This window comes from Peromyscus eremicus, chromosome 2 (assembly GCF_949786415.1).
Source record: "Peromyscus eremicus chromosome 2, PerEre_H2_v1, whole genome shotgun sequence".
In the NCBI taxonomy this organism is placed as follows: Eukaryota; Metazoa; Chordata; class Mammalia; order Rodentia; family Cricetidae; genus Peromyscus; species Peromyscus eremicus.
This window is the reverse complement of record NC_081417.1, coordinates 63,802,739-63,819,425: the sequence shown is the minus strand read 5'-3', so window position 1 is coordinate 63,819,425 and position 16,687 is coordinate 63,802,739. Positions and strand designations below refer to the sequence as shown.

At 45.2% G+C, this 16,687-nt stretch overlaps 1 protein-coding gene across 1 annotated transcript; it reads left to right on the top strand.

Annotated features, from left to right (window-relative positions):
- Positions 1 to 7,921: 7,921 nt before the first annotated feature.
- On the top strand, positions 7,922 to 8,881 carry LOC131904755 (olfactory receptor 13C7). Its single transcript, XM_059255795.1, has one exon. The coding sequence runs from the start codon at positions 7,922 to 7,924 to the stop codon at positions 8,879 to 8,881; it is 960 nt and encodes a 319-aa protein (XP_059111778.1).
- Positions 8,882 to 16,687: the final 7,806 nt, after the last annotated feature.

Below are 16,687 nucleotides of genomic sequence, written 5' to 3'. Positions count from 1 at the left end.
CAGGGTGGTGTTGGCACATGTCTTTAATCCCAGCACTTGGGAGGCAGAGGCAGGTGGATCTCTGTGAGTTTGATGCCAGCCTGGTCTACAGAGCCAGATCCAGGACAGGCACCAAAACTACACAGGGAAACCCTGTCTTGAAAAACAAACAAACAAACAAACAAAATCAGAGAAGCAGAACAAGCCACAGCTAACCTCACCTCGCCAACTTCTCAGCTTCCAAAGAGAGCTACTTCCTGTATACCCACACCTATATGCCTTTCTGTTCTGCTCCCTTATTTGCTACATCACTTCTTCTTCCTGCCCAGCTCTATCTGTCTTCCTGTCACTTCCTGTCTGTCTGTACAGACCTCCAGACTACTATGGTTAGTGCTGGGATTAGAGGTGTGTGTCACCATGGTTGGCTCTGTTTCCAGTGTGGCTTTGAACTCACAGATATCCAGACAGATCCCTGCCTCCCTAATGATAGGATTAAAGGCGTGTGCTACCATTGCCTGACTTCTATGTTTACTATAGTGGCTAGCTTTTTCCTCTGATCCTCGGGTAAATTTTATTGGGGACACAGTATATTGGGGGACACAATACATCACCACAAGCTAGAAAAAAACAAACAAAATGTTCAAAAAGTCAGTTTTAAAGCCCTCTGAAAAGCGTCACCAATTTAGTTGATCATGAAGAAAATAAAATATCAGGGCTTAAAGATAAGGTAGAGGGATTAGTAAATTCAGTCAAGGACATTGATAAAATTTTAAATTATACAGGCAAGATCTTTGAGACACCATGGAAAAACCATCCTATGAAATATTGGCATAGATGAAGAAGAATTCTATGCCCAAAGCCCAGAAAATATTCTCAATACAATCATAGTATGAAGTTTCCCAAACCTAAGGGGAGAGGCTCATCAATGCACAAGTGGCACAGAGGACACCAATTAGACGTGCCAGACAAGAACCCCACCCCACAGTAGAATAATTGAAACACTAACTACAATCAACAAAAAAGTGCATTGAATTCTACAAAACAGAAGCACAAAGTCACATAAAAAGGCAAGTCCAGCAGAATAACAGCAGATCTCTCAACAGAAACATTAAAATCCATAAAGGTATGGAAAGATGTTGTTCAAGTTCTGGAAGACCACAGCTGACAGCCCAGATGATTGCCCTCAGCAAAATTGTCTGTCATCACTGATGGAGAAAGAAAAATATTCTGTGATAAAAGCAGGCTCACAGAGTTTATGACCACTAAACCAGCACTGTAGAGGCTACTGGAAGGAATTCTTTGGAGTAAAGAGAAGAATAAACTCCTCTAAGAGGCTATGGAGAGAGTGTGCTACAACAATGGTTAAGCAAATGAGGATTAGGAAAAGGCCAACTGCTACAAAATCAACAAAATGACGGGAGTTAACACAAACCTTTAAATAATAACTCTGAATATGAATACTCTCAATTATCCAACCAAAAGATACTGACTAGCAGACTAAATTAAAAAACAAAACAAACAGGAACAGGATCCAGCTAGTTAATGCCCCTAAGAAACACATCTCACCATCAAAGACAGACACTGCTTCAGGGTGAGAGGATGTGCGAAGGTGTTCCAAGCAAATGGACCTAGGACACAAGCAGGTGTCACTGCTCTAATAGCTGACAAAACAGACTTCCCACCAAAACTAGTCAGAAAAGATTAAAAAAAGGCCATTTTATACTAATGAAGTGGGCAGTCAGTCAAGACAACGCTATAATTCTGAATGTATATGTACTCAGATGCACCCAATTTCATCAACAAATGTTGCTGGATATAAAGCCACAGATGAACCCCAATGCAGTAATAGTGGATGAGTCCAATACCCCAATTTCACCAGTTGACAAGTCATATGGTCAAAAAAGAAACAAAGGAACATCAGGAGTTAAATGACATCACAGATCAAATGGACTTAACAGACATTTATAGAAGATTCCATCAAAACACTTCAGAGTACACATTCTTCCCAGAAGCCCATTTTCTCTAAAATAGATTGTAGAGAAGGTCACAAATGAAGTCTCAACCAATACAGGAAAACTGAACTTCTTATATTCTATCTGACTATTATGGAGCAAAGCTAGAAATCAACAGAAAGAAAATCCAAAGCCCATGGAGATTAAACAACACACTACTGAGTAATGACTGGATTATTGAAGAAACCAAGAAGGAAAAAATTTAGGAGTCTCTATTACAGCAACAAAATAAGAGACAAAAGCTAAAGTGATACAAACAGAAAAGGCAGGATCAAAACATCTTTATTTGCAGATGATATAATTATATACACAAGAGACCCTATTGTGTGGGTCATCAAGAAGGCTCAATGAATAAAGCCACCTGCTGCCAAGCTTGATGACCTGAATTCAGTTGTTGGGGCCCACATGGTGGAAGGTGAGAACTAGCTCTTATAAGTTATCTTCTGACCTCCACATGCCTGTGGTGGCACGTGGGTGCCCATATATGTACAGCCAGAATAAACAAATGTAATTAAAAATAAATAAATAAGACCCCAAGTCTCCACTAGAAAATTCTTAGAGCTGATAAACACGTTCAGCAAAGTGACAGGATACAAAATTAACACACAAAAACAGTAGCTGCCCTTCATGCCCATGAAAAATAGACTGAGAAGGAAATCAGGGAAACAATTCTGTTTCCAATGACCTAAAAAAAAAAAAATACCGTAGAAGAAACCTAACCAAGGAAGCAAAAAACCTTAACAGCGAAAACTGTAAAACACTGAAAGAAGGAAACGCTTAGAAAGGGGACACTAGCCGGGCGGTGGTGGCGCACGCCTTTAATCCCAGCACTCGGGAGGCAGAGGCAGGCGGATCTCTGTGAGTTCGAGGCTAGCCTGGGCTACCAAGTGAGTTCCAGGAAAGGCGCAAAGCTACACAGAGAAACCCTGTCTCGAAAAACCAAAAAAAAAAAAAAAGAAAGGGGACACTATAAGATGCAAAGATTGCCATGTTCATAGACTGGAAGTCTCAACATTGCTAACATGACTATATTAGCAAAAGCAATCTACAGATCCAATGCAATCCCCATCAAAACTCCCAAGAAAAGTGTGAAATCCAGTGTTAACCTCACAGCTTCAGAATGGCTCTTCTAACTGTTTAGAAGTTCATTGTGATGTATATTGGGTCTGATGAATTTGGTGCATGATTTTATTTTATTTGCATGCTTTTAAAAGATTAAAAAAATGTACCATTTTTTAGAAATAGAAAAATCTTTCTTAAAACTGTCTTAGTGAGGGTTACTATTGCTGTAATGAAACACCATGACCAAGGCAGAGGCCATGGAGGAATGCTGTTGATTACTTGCTCTGCGTGGCTTGCTCAGACTGTCTTCTTATAGAACCCAGGACCACCAGTGCAGGGGTGGTCCCTCCTATAATGGGCTGGGCCCTCCCACATAAACCACTAATTAAGAATGTGCCCTACAGGCTTGCCTACAGCCTGAACTCATGGAGGCATTTTCTCAGTTAAAGCTCCCTCCTCTCAGACAACTCTAGCTTGTGTCAAGTTGACATAAAAGTAGCCAGTACAAACTCATATGAAAGCACAAAAGGATCCTGCCCCCCTGCCCATAGCCAAAGCAATCCTGAGCAAAGAGAATATTCTGGAGATATCACCAAACCTGATACTACAGATACATAATAATGAAAACGATAGAGTACTGGCACAAAACAGACATCCAGATCAATGGACTAGAATAAAAAAATCTACAATAAGCGCATACAGCCACAGCCATGGCCATCTAATTTTTTACAAAGGTGCCAAAAACACACATGGGGAAAAAAAGATAGCATCTTCAACAAGTGGTGATAAGAAACCCGCATCTCTTCAGGTTGAAGACCAAAACTAGATCCTTATCCCTCACCCTGCACAAAATCAGCACCAGTCAGAGCAAAGACTGTAACATAAGACTTGAAACTCTAAACTGCTGGAGAAAAAAAAAAGTAGGTAAAAATAGGTGACCAGGAAGGACGAAGGCTGAGCAGAAGGACACACGGGACATGAAAGAGGAATAGAGACTAGGAGAGGTTACAGGTGGGACGGAGGTAGCAGAGGGTCGAAGGAGATGGGGAGGAATCCACCACAATGCATGGTTTTTGTTTTTGTTTTGGAAGCACCATAACCATATGTTGATTTTTTTTTCCTTTTTTGTACTCAGGGTCGCACTATGTAGCCTTGGCTGGCCTGGAACTCGCTGTGTAGATCAGGCTGGCTTTGAACTCATGGAGATCCTTCTGCCTCTACCTTCTGAGTGCTGGGATTAAGGATGTGAGCCACCATAACCTGACTTGTACACTAATTTAAAAAAAATTAAAAATTGCTAAGAAAAATAATAAATAAATGTTGCTGAGATGCCTAGATATCCATTTGGGGAAATGGTCTTCACTGCCTAACTCACACCATACACAGACGTTAATTCACGTGGATCACAGATCTAAACCAAAGCTAAAACTATGGAGTTCTTTTAAAACATAGAAAAATATCTTTACGACTAGGAGTCGCAACTTTTTTTTAGAAAAGATATGAAAAGTAATAACTAAAAAAATCGATAGGGTTGATCAAAATACAAGACATCTATCTGTTCAGCAGAAGACACATTAAGAAAATGAGTACACACCAGGCATGGCATGATGAAGGCAGGAGAGTGAAGGGCCCCAGACCAGCCCGGATAACACAGCAAGACCCCAACTCAAAAGGAACCTAAGCTACAACCCTGGAGGACATATGCAACTCACATATCTAAAGAAGGTCAGGGTGCAAAATGTGGAAGGAACAAAACGTGGTTTTTTTTAAGGAACAGAATGAGAATAATGGACATAAAAGGTCTGAGTGGATAATGCTCAAAGGAAGATACATGAGTGACCAGTTACCAAATAAAAAAATGTGTTCAATGTCCCGTGGCCCAGAAATGCAAATTAAAGCCATAGTGGGTCACCACTACACCTGCCAGGGTAGCTAAAACTTAGAAGACCAGCAACATCAGATGCTGGCAAGGCTGGGTGGATTTAGAATGCTCATAGCACACCTTTGTAAAGGACTTGCTGAGTTCTTATAAAAACGAAGTGTATCTCTGTGGTGTGATCCAGCAACCTCATCCTCAGGTGTTTAGCCAAGAGAAAAAGAAATGGGTAGGAAACACTTGTCTATGGCAGTCAGTAATAGCTTTAGTCATAACGACCCCAAATGGAAACAGCCTGGCTAACTGTCAGCAAGGAGGATGGGCAAATGGACCTGGGCTGTCTATGCAGTGGAATACTACTCAATAATAAAGAACCTAGTAAATGCACATCGTTTGGTGTTTCCTCCGTCTCTTCTCAATATAGGTTTGACTTCCTTATACCAGCACAGCTGAGTCTACCTTCACATAATCTCTACTCCACTGCCTCCTTCTTGAAGTCTTTCCTGCCTTCTGGCCTCTATGAACCACATGCAGACAGTCTGGTTCACCTCTTCATTCACATCTTGTATGGACTGTGTAGACACGGCACAGTGACCACCTCTTGGTCTCTAAAGTAACTCCATAGAACATGGCCCCTGCTAGGTCTAGACCCACCCATTAGAACATCTCATAGGCCACTTGCTTGGAAATGACTTAGACTCCAGTGATGGCTTTAGCCCATGGGCCCCTTTCTCTCTGTCTCTTGCTCTCTGCCCACTTGTGGCACATGGAGGTCGCCAGCTGGTTCCTCTCTTGCTGTTGGCCTTGTGAGGTTCACTGAGGTCCAGATCTGACGACGGCACACAGCTTCTGTCACGGGCCTGGTGTGCTGTCTCTCCTCAGTCACACCTAACCATGACACTGAAACCCAACTCCTTTCCAGGCCAGGGCTGCCCTGGAGATTGTCTCCCCAGGTTCTTCTCAAATGCATTTAGCCAAACTGAAGTTTGTAGAAATTCAAGCAAGGAATGGACATGTCTACCTTGAGATCCCTCAGCAAGTGTGGGCGTTTCCAGCAGGAACAGAGGAGTGCTTCAGTGTAATTGGATCTTGGGGACATTGTCCCAAAGGGCTAAGAAGTTTCCCAACTGTGCCATTCCATTTCTGAACTTTTAATCACTCCAGGGAGTGCAGGAGTCCCATGTATGGCGTTGGTTTCAAATCAACACCCCTGTGTAGAGATGCTCATCAGATGCCGCCAGATAGATGCAGAGACCAAGTGGGAAGGACAAACTTTGAGTTTTCTCTTCAGATCAGAAGTAGCATCTCAGCCTGGGCCCCTTAAACCACTGCTACCTTTTCTGGCCTGGATACCCTTCCTTAGCCGCAGGCACCCCTTCTCGACAGGTGTCTAATTAAGGTAAGTAAGGATTCTTGTAAAAGCCAACCTCGACCTTTCATTAAGCTTATCGGCATTCCTGGTCTGACTTGACTTTCTACAGTGACTGAGTGTGAATAAATGAAGCGGTTCAGTGCCATCACCAAGACTGGGGACCAGTCTGTACCCCTTCCTGAGTCTGAAAACTTGGAATGTCAAGACAAGTTCTGCCAGTTTGAGCTCATGGGTTCACCTGACTTGGGAGACTGACGCATAACCAAGGTGGCCCCATCTCACAATGACCTTCCACAGACTCGGGCAGTTTAAGGAGGAGATGGACACCATCATATGAGCGAGAGAAACCCAGAAGGATGCTGGCTCCTTCCACATGGAGAATCTCCTGTTGTTCTAGAGCTCTGCAAACACAGAGCAGGCTGTTTGGGAACGTAGTGAGCTCCTCCACGCCAGGAGAGATCAAGCTGGGACTGAAAGGCAGTGCACCAGTGCCACTCGGGGAGGAACAAGAATGGGAGAGGAGGCTGAACTGGATTACTGAGGGGCATAGGCAGTGTTGGAGCAGAGGTCTGGGTGACATGTTGAGTCATAAGTCTCCAGGACTGTTATGTCCACTGATGCCTGTGTGGATGCCCACCCAGAATGAAGGAAACCTAGCAGAATTATGGCCACCCCTCAGTTTATCTTTAAGAAACATCAGATGCAAACTGTTAGGGACATATCAGAATTTCCAGAGTATAAAGTCACCTAGGAAATACTCACCCTTTGTTATATCTCTCTAGATACCATCTTTCCTTTTCCTTAAAGACTCAAGAGAATTCTATATCTCCAAGAGAGCTTCTGTGAGCCCTGTTCCCGTTAATGCCCTCTGCTGAATCCCCGAATGTGGCTGGATATTCAGACACACTGGATAGATTGACAGAGAATGAATGAAAGTGAATCAATAGGTGGAAGGCCGTGGGCCTGGCGATACGAGAGATCTGGAGAGTAACTGAGTGTGCTTTCTCTGAGAAGGCTCTGGACCAAAGCAATGGTTTTGGCAGGTGTGGTGGCTCACACATGTAATCCCAGCACTCAGGAGGCTGAGGCAGGAGGATGGCCATGAGTTTGAGGCCAGCCCAGGTTAGCCTCAGTGAGAGTGAAACCTACCAAACAAAGACAAATAGACAAATAAAAAACTACAAAGACAGAGAGAAAAGAAGAAGGGAGGAAAGGGAGGGAGAGAGAGAGAAGTTTTAAGGCAAGGATTCACAACTATGTTTCTAACATCTGGCACCAAGCAGCGGGAACGTGAAACACACTTAGTCTCGTCTGAGTACTATTTCTGGTGAATTACCATACAGGATACAACATGAATAAAATGAGTGCTTTGTGTGTCATTTTATTGATCAAATGCATTTAATTATCAGATTTGTGACTTTGTTGTCTTTAAGCTCCAATTTTTGATATTGATTGTGTTGCTTTTTTTTTTCTTGTAAAGAAAAAAAGCTTCTGTGAGCTTTCAGAACCGTCTTTAATCACTCCACCAAACTGGGGCTGCAGACCTGATGTCCTGGCCCTATGCAAAGAATGTTGGCCTTGGACCTAAGTATTTGCTTCAGTTGACAGAGAACACGCAGAATGGAAAGTAACAACCAGACCTCCCCTGTGACTGGTTTCATTCTCCTGGGTCTCTCTGCCCACCCAACGCTGGAGAAAACCTTCTTCCTGCTCATCCTGCTGATGTACCTGGTGATCCTGCTGGGCAATGGGGTCCTCATCCTGGTGACCATCCTCGACGCCCACCTGCACACACCCATGTACTTCTTCCTGGGGAACCTCTCCTTCCTGGACATCTGCTACACCACCTCCTCGGTCCCCCTCATTCTCGACAGCTTCCTGACCCCCAGGAAGACCATCTCCTTCTCAGCCTGTGCAGTGCAGATGTTTCTCTCCTTTGCCATGGGAGCCACGGAGTGTGTGCTCCTGAGTATGATGGCGTTTGATCGTTATGTGGCCATCTGCAACCCCCTTAGGTACCCAGTGGTCATGAGCAAGGCTGCCTATGTGCCCATGGCTGCCGGCTCCTGGGCAGGTGGAATTGTTGCCTCCATGGTTCAAACATCCCTTGCAATGCGGCTACCCTTCTGTGGGGACAATGTCATCAATCACTTCACCTGTGAGATCCTGGCTGTCCTGAAACTGGCCTGTGCTGACATCTCCATCAATGTCATCAGCATGGGGGTGACAAATATAATCTTTCTGGGGGTCCCAGTTCTCTTTATTTCTTTCTCCTACATCTTCATCCTCGTCACCATCCTGAGGATCCCCTCTGCTGAGGGGAGGAGGAAGGCCTTCTCTACCTGCTCTGCCCACCTCACTGTGGTGATCGTCTTCTATGGGACCATCCTCTTCATGTACGGGAAGCCCAAGTCCAAGGACCCACTGGGGGCAGACAAGCAGGACCTTGCAGACAAGCTCATCTCCCTCTTCTATGGGGTGGTGACCCCCATGCTGAACCCCATCATCTACAGCCTGAGGAACAAGGATGTGAGGGCTGCTGTGAGGAATCTGGTGGTACTTAAGAAGAGCTCCACCTAGTGATGTTTGGAGGACAGAAATGCCCATAGTTCTGTGCTCCTTAGCTGTGCTTCTCCGTGAATCTCTGAAACATGTTCTCCAAAGGAGGTGTATGTAAAAAGTGATTATCTGAAAATGGTATTTCCCGTGTATTGGAGAGCTGGACACAATTAAAATGATGAAACCTAAGACCTGCTGGGCATGCACCTTAAAGATGAAAATGGTATGCTGCCAGAAAAGGGGGGGGGGGGAATAGGGGGTTATCTCATTCTCTACTGTACAAATCTGAATTCACCTTTCTAAGCAGATTGCTGCTCTGTGTGGGGACAAGAAACATGTATCTTGTGAAATCATCCATGGCTTTTGGATCCCGGGGTATACTCCCATTTAAGTGGGGCCCAGCCAGTGTGATCTCTCTGCCCTGCTGTGCAATTTTCCTTACCTTCTAAGCACAAAGCCTATGCACACCCTCCATAGCCCTCTGTACAGGGCATGGCAGCAACTGAGTAAATTCCAACTTTTATTTACAAGTTAACAGGATCTTAAATTTATTTTTGTGTGTGTATGCATGTGACTAAACATTTTCGTATGTTTGTATATGTATGCATGTGTTGTTGTGTTTGGGTGTATGTGCACACACTTGCATGCCCTTGACTTCAGAGGCCAGCAAAAGGTGCCAGACCTACTGGAGCTACAGTTTCATGCAGTTGTGAACTGCCAGCCTTGGGTGCTGGGTCTTCTGCAAAGAGCAAGGAGGAATTATATCCACCGACCCATCGTTCCGGTCCCTGTAATCCAACAATTTATAAGCACTGAAACGGGGAGGTTGGAAGGATGCTGGTGGAAGACAGGTTTCAGAGACAATGCAGAAGAGATGTCAACATCGTGACCATTATAAGTCAGGGAGCTGGGAACTAACCAGGGTGTGTCCGGAAGTTCCTGGTGCCAACGCAGCAGATGGGAAGAGAGACTACAACATTAGAAAACCACCGTGATGTGAGTGTGAGATGTCCCCCACAGGCTCCTGTGTTGGAACACTCAGTCCCCAGATGGTGGCACTCTCTGGGCAGGGTGTGGGAACTTCAGGAAGAAGGGTCTGTCAGGCAGGAGGAAGTAAGACACTGGGGTGGGATTGGAGGGTTATAACTTGGCCCTGAGCTCCACCAGAGCAGTCTCTGCTTCCTGACTGCTGACATGATGTAACCATCTCCCTCACACTCCTGTTGCCCCAGCCAGGGGCTGCCTCTGCCCCCTGCCTTCCCAGCCACGGTGAACTGCACCCTCTCAAACCATGGCCAAAACAAAGCCTTCTTCCACACGGGAAATTCCAGCTATTTGGGAGAGTGAGGCAAGAAGATTGCAAGTTCAAGCCTAGTGCTACTTAGAGAGAGACCTCAGCTCAAAATAAGAAAGTTCAAACTGACAGTGATGATGTAGGGCACTGGGGAGGCAGCCCCGTGGTCGATCACTTGCCTGGCTAGCCCGGTGAGGCTCAGGGTTCAGTCCCCAGTTCAATCCCCGGGGTTGGAAAAACAGCAGCAACAGCAACAATGCTCTCTTCCTGACCTTGTTTCTGACCGGTACCTTGTCACAAGACAAGTAAGCAAACACAGAAGCAGACTGGTGTGGAAACAGCTACATTTTGGGTGAGTCTTTTCCTTCTTTCCCGCTTTTGATGGTAAGATTTAAAGCCATAGAAAAGTTGGGGAACAAATCCAGACACTCATCTCTGGGGCCTGATAATGATCTGTCATAACCACTCTGTTCATCCCCAAGGAGTGCTTCTCCCTCTGGCTTTTTTTTTCTTTTTCAGTGTGAGGAAAGTGTGGAGAAATCAAACCCAGGACTTTGCACAAGCTGGCAGTCATTCTACTACTAAGCTACGTCCCTGCCTTCCCTGTCCCTTTCCTGGGTTATTTTGATGCAAAGCCCAGATGGTCAGACAGTCTATATTTATATCTTTTGGTATCTGTCTCTAAAATCACTGGTGCCATGCTGTGCTGGCTAGGTTTATGTCAACTTGACACAAACTATAGTCATCTGAGAGGAGGGAATCTCAACTGAGAAAATGCCTCCATAAGATCGGCCTGTGGGAATTTTCTTAATCAATGATTCATGGGGAGGACCCAGCCCATTGTGGGTGGTGCCACTCCTGAGCTGGGTCCTGGGTTCTACGAGAAAGCAGGCTGAGCAAGTCATGTGAAACAAGCCAGTACGCAGCACCCTCCATGGCCTCAGCTCCTGCCTAGGTTCTTGCCCTGTTTGAGATCCTGTCCTGACTTCCTTTGACGATGAACAATGATGTGGAAGTGTAAGCCAAATAAACCCTTGCCTCCCCAACTTGCTTTTTGGTCATGATGTTTCATTGCAGCAATAGAAACCCTAACTAAGACGCATGGTAAAGTAGCATATATACATATATACAATATTGTAAATAGACGACTGACACATCGAAAGCCCAGCAATGATTCTTCTGTAACCCATTATCCAGGGTTCATATCTCTAAAAATGTCCCACTTGCTCCATGTTTTGTGAGTCTCATGTAGCCCAGGCTGGCCTCAAACTCACTATGGAGCAGAGGAGGACTTTGTACTCCTGATCCTCCTGCCTCAGCCTCCAAAGTGCTAGAATCATAGTTATGTATCATCACACTCTATTCCAAAACTGTTATAGATGCTTTGTTTCAATCTGTTCAATTGAACTAGGAGAAGAATAAAATATATATACTTTTTCTAGACAGGGTTTCTCTGTGTAGCTTTGGCGCCTTTCCTGGAACTCACTCTGTAGCCCAGGCTGGCCTCGAACTCACAGAGATCTGCCTGCCTCTGCCTCCCGAGTGCTGGGATTAAAGGCGTGCGCCACCACCGCCCTGCTAGCATCTTAATCTATACTTCTCTGTTCTTTTTTTCTCTTTCCCCACTCCCTCCCTTTTTCTCATTCTCTCTCTCTCTCTCTCTCTCTCTCTCTCTCTCTCTCTCTCTCTCTCTTTCTCTCTCTCCTGTCCCTATTAATTGTTTGAGAAGACAGTTGCCCACTAAAGGACACTAAAGTTTCTCGTGTCTGCACTTCATTGGTGACAGCTCTGTGTTGTCTGTGTCTTCATTTTCCATGAATTGGTGACTAGATCTAGAAATGAAGGGTTTCACTTAAGTGTAGTCACAGGTACAAGGCTCCAGGAACAATGCAGGACTGCGGTAGCTTCTGTGATGACTGTCCTGCTTCCAGGTCTGTCCAGGTGTCCCTGGTTCAACAGTCACCCTTCCTCCGCAAACCTGGAAACAACCATTTTCTCTAAGAATCCCTTGTTTCCTTTAGTGAGGGATGGTAATTTAGAAATCACTGTCTGCACACTAGGGATGCTATGTAGGCTGTCAAAGTTCGTCATGGTGGGAAGAGCTGGGGAAAGAATTACATAATTATAACATGTAGAATGCTGCATGCATTGCTGCCGCCCCTTAAGAGGGTAACAGGGCTGAAGACCTCCTGTTGTGACGTCATTCTGCGGTGGATTATTATTTCCATGGCTGTGGTGTTGCCACTTCAGAGAGGCTAACCACACACAGTCTTGTAGACGTGTAGCATGAACTCGAGGATTTCTGATCTGCGAACCCTCGGGGATGCTCCGAGGAAAAACAGCTGCCCAGGCTTTGATTGTCAAGTGAAGGGCTAATGGCTGACACTAGACCAAAGCTCATTGCCTAGTCTAGCAAGGAGCTATGTCATAGACTGACACTGGATGTCAGCTACTGCTTGATCCAGGACTTTGTATATCTTTTATCCTTTTCTCCAAGTGTAAGAAATACTGTAGATTTCAGAAGCAAAAACGTTGGCCTACAGTGGCACTGAGGAAGGTGTTTCCACCAGTAAAGAAACCTCCCGCTCAGCCACTTAGCTCTAAAATCCAGAAAAGACAGTGCTCACATCTGCATGCCCCAGAGTCACATCTTAGGCTTTTGCAAGGCATCCGTTTCAGCCTTGAGCCTTATTAATGATCAAGCTGGAGTCTCCCTTTGAAGATAGACAGTTTCTACATTGTTTCTGATAAAAGTAGCACCTCAGAAAGTACAGATTCGAGATTAACAAATGCTTGGTGCTATAAAAGAAATCACCAGAAGAGCATAGCACATAAAATTACACAGCGTCCACACTACTCGGTACTGACGATAAATGAGTACGTTTCTGGTTTCTGCACTTGGTGCTGTAATGTTTACTGTTATTTTAGAAGAATATTCCCACTTATAAAAATGTTTGCTGTAAAATAGTGTGTCAAATTACAGCAGCAGCAGCAGCAGCTTCGTCTACCTTATGTAACCAAGTATCCGGAGTGCATCATGTTCTCTTGCACATAGTTCTGGTCCTCACGGCCCCTAAGCATACAACATGTTTTGATAATGTTCCCAAGTGAGAGGTCACATGGGCTGACTGACCTGTAAACAAAACTAAAGTGTCCAGTGTAACCGGAGGCTTTTCTCTGTCCCACCCCGTCCCACAGCCATTTCTAAATCCAGAGGCTTAGATTAATTATAAATGTTTGGCCAATGGCTCAGGCTTATTGCTAGCTAGGTCTTACATTTAAATTAACCCATTTCTATTAATCTATGCATTGCCAAGTGACCCGTGGCTTACTGGTTCTCTGACATCTTGTTCCTTGGGCACTTGGGTGGTGATTCTTTCAACTCCACTCTTCCTTCCCCCTGAATCTCCGTTTGACTTCCCTGTCCGGCCTTATTCTGCCTGGCTATGGGCCAAAACACCTTTATTTATCAACCAATGAGAGCAACACATATTCACTGTGGTGATATTTTATTTGTGCTGAAATGTGGTGATATTTTATTTGTGCTTTAATAAATAAAGCTTGCCTGGAGATCAGAGGGAATAGCAAGCCATTTTAAGTAAACAAGAAGTCAGGCAGTGGTAGCACATGCCCTTAATCCTATCCCTTAGCAGGCAGGATCTCTGTGTGTTCAAGGCCACACTAGGGAACAGAGCCAAGCGTGGTGACACAGGCCTTTAATCCCAGTCCAACCATAGAGTTCTGGAGGCCTGTACAGATAGGAAGTGACAGAGCCGGCCAGGAAGAGGAAGTGATGTAGCCAGACAGAGAGTAAATCAGAACAGCAAGGCATATAAGCCTGGGCAGACAGGAAGACTCTCTCTTGGGAAGCTGCGGAGTTGGTGAGGTAAGGTTGGCTGGTGGCTTTCCGTATTTCCCTGATCTCTCTAAGGCTCTCACCCCTATATTTGGCTCTGTGTTTTTTATTTAATAAGACATGTAGAAATTTGTCTACATATTCATGGCCTACAGAAAGACCATCCCACAGCAGTCCAGTGATGGTTATTGCTCATCAACCAGGTGTGTCCAATCCCATGATACTTATGATCTCAAAAAGCAAGAACCAAGTGGTGGAAGCTGTAAACGATCTCTTTATTGAAGGTAACAGAGCTGAAACTGTGAGGAGGGTCTCCATCATTGTCTTAGTCGTCTTGTTGCTATGACAAAACACCCCAACAAAAGCAGTTAAAAGAAAGGACGGGTTCACTGTGGCTCACAGACTGAGGGTACAGTCCATTATGGCGAGGAAGTCATGGCAGCAGCAGTGTGAGGAGGCAGAGAGAGAGCAAGGTTAATGCTCAGTTTGCTTTCTCCTTTTTATCCAGTCCGTGCCCTCTGCCCACAGGATGGTGCCGCCCATAGTTAAGACGGGTCTTCCCACCTCAGTTCACCACATCCGATTCTCACAGGTGTACCCAGAGCTTTGTCTCCTAGGGGGTTCGGGATCCTACCAGACTGGTAGTCAGTATCAGCCGCTACAATCATATTTATAAAGCCCTAATGCCCTGAGTCCCTTCCTACCTCCCTCTCTCCCTCCCTTCATCCCTTTCTTCCCTCCCTCCTTCCCTCCCCAGTAAAACCCATGAGGCTAAGGAGAAGTCAAATGTCAACAGTGATGCTATGTGGAAAGTGGATGGACAGTGTTAACCATCCTCGATCTGACAGAGCCAAATCCCCAGGCAGAACCTGGAATGCTGAGCAATAATGAGGCTGATGAGGCAGAGGATTTTCTGCACCAAGCACCCTTATCCCTGAGGCAAAGATGGTACTGTTAAAATAAGGAAGGCTAAGTGGCAAATGTGTGAGAGATCGTGCCCCTCCCTGACACTGAGCATCCACCCCAACAAAAAGTTTGTTCTGTAAGATGGAAAACCAGGACTCTGGGCTGAAGGGCAGCAGCCAAAAATGAGAACATGGGAACCTTGTGCTTCCAAAGGGTAAAACCAACAGCCACACCCACAGACCGAGAGTCAGAATGACCTCTCAACTATGGAGGATGTGCCTTCTGATTCAGAAGAGAGATGTTCTCTAAAAAGTTCCCAGAAGCCCATCTCTCCTTGAAATGTGACTGAAGGGGCGTAGGTGCTGGACTATTTGGTCAAACATTATTCTGGATTTATCTGTGAGGTGTTTCTAGATGAAATTAACCACATCTGAGCAGGTAAACTGAGTCAAGCAGGCTGCCCTCCATAATTGGTGTGGGCATCATCCAATCAGATGAAGGTCACAATAGAAGAGAAAAGAGGAACATGAGGGGCCGCCTCCTCAGAGTTGAGACATGAGCTTTGTGGATGGCGACAAAGGTTGTTCTTGGGTCTCCAGCCTGTTCCATAGCACCAGGAGGGGCTTGTCAGCCTTCACAGTCACATGACCACCTGAGCTGGTTCCCTACTTCACATACACACACACACACACACAAGTTGGGTTTGTTTTTGTTTTTGGAGAACCCTGACTAATACACACACCAAAATATTAGTCATTTATAAAGACTGAATAAAATATGCTCTGACATATAAGGTCTTCAATATTCTCAATATTCTTCAATTTTCTCAAGAAGCTATTGAAGAACATGTTCCACCAAAAAGAAAGAATAAACCCACAATTGGAAAAAACAGTTAAAAGATAGGAGTCTAATCTATGACGTAGTGTAAGGAGTCCACAGGATTCTGAAAGCAGCTAACTGTCCTCCACACAGAGAAGGCAGACCAGCCTGGGGACACCAGAGACAGGTCTGTGTGGGGCCTTCTACAGAGCTCTGCTGTCTGGGGCGATTGACTAGAAGATTCCTCAGACTGCCTGGCCCACAGTCTTCTTGTGCAGGTCTTATCTTAACCATGCACTGAGTCTTTTCTCCTCTCTCTGCCTTCCTGGTGGGCTAGCTGAGGGTGCTCACTCAACACCACACCATGCTCTGCTCTCCTCTGTCTCTAGAAGTGGGGGCGGTGGCGGCGGCGGCGGTGGGTGGGGTAAAGAAAGAGAGCTGAGAGAAGCAGAAACGTGAAGTGATCCATTCCTCTACTGCTCTTCCATGCCAGATGTCTGGTCCCTGGTCACGCTCAGCCTTGCCTGACTTGCACAGAAAGGGCTATGGAAACCCTGAATTTAGGTTTTCAGATGCGTTTCCCTCCCACGGTAGCAGACCTTCCCTTTCCTTAGCAAGCTGGGTTTGCAATTATTACTTCGTTTTTCAATGAAACAGTTTATTTACACTGATGTTTTTGTAGGTGATAGAGCCATGAAAGAAATCAAGAATGGATTATTAATCTTCCTTGGCTGCATAACAAACTACACAAAGTTAACAGTTTAAAACACCCCCCAACTATCATCTATAAATGAGGTGTCTGGGTGAGAGTGGTTGAGAGCTTAAAAAAAAATCCTCTCCCAAGCTCATCCAGACTGTTGGTGGAAATCAGGTTCTCTAGTTGGCAGTCTGGAATTCAGGTTCTCTAGTTGGCAGTCTGGAATTCAGGTTCTCTAGTTGGCAGTCTGGAATT

Coding starts and splice junctions, on each gene's coding strand:
- LOC131904755 (XM_059255795.1), top strand. CDS start 7,922: ATGGAAAGTAACAACCAGACCTCCCCTGTGACTGGTTTCATTCTCCTG.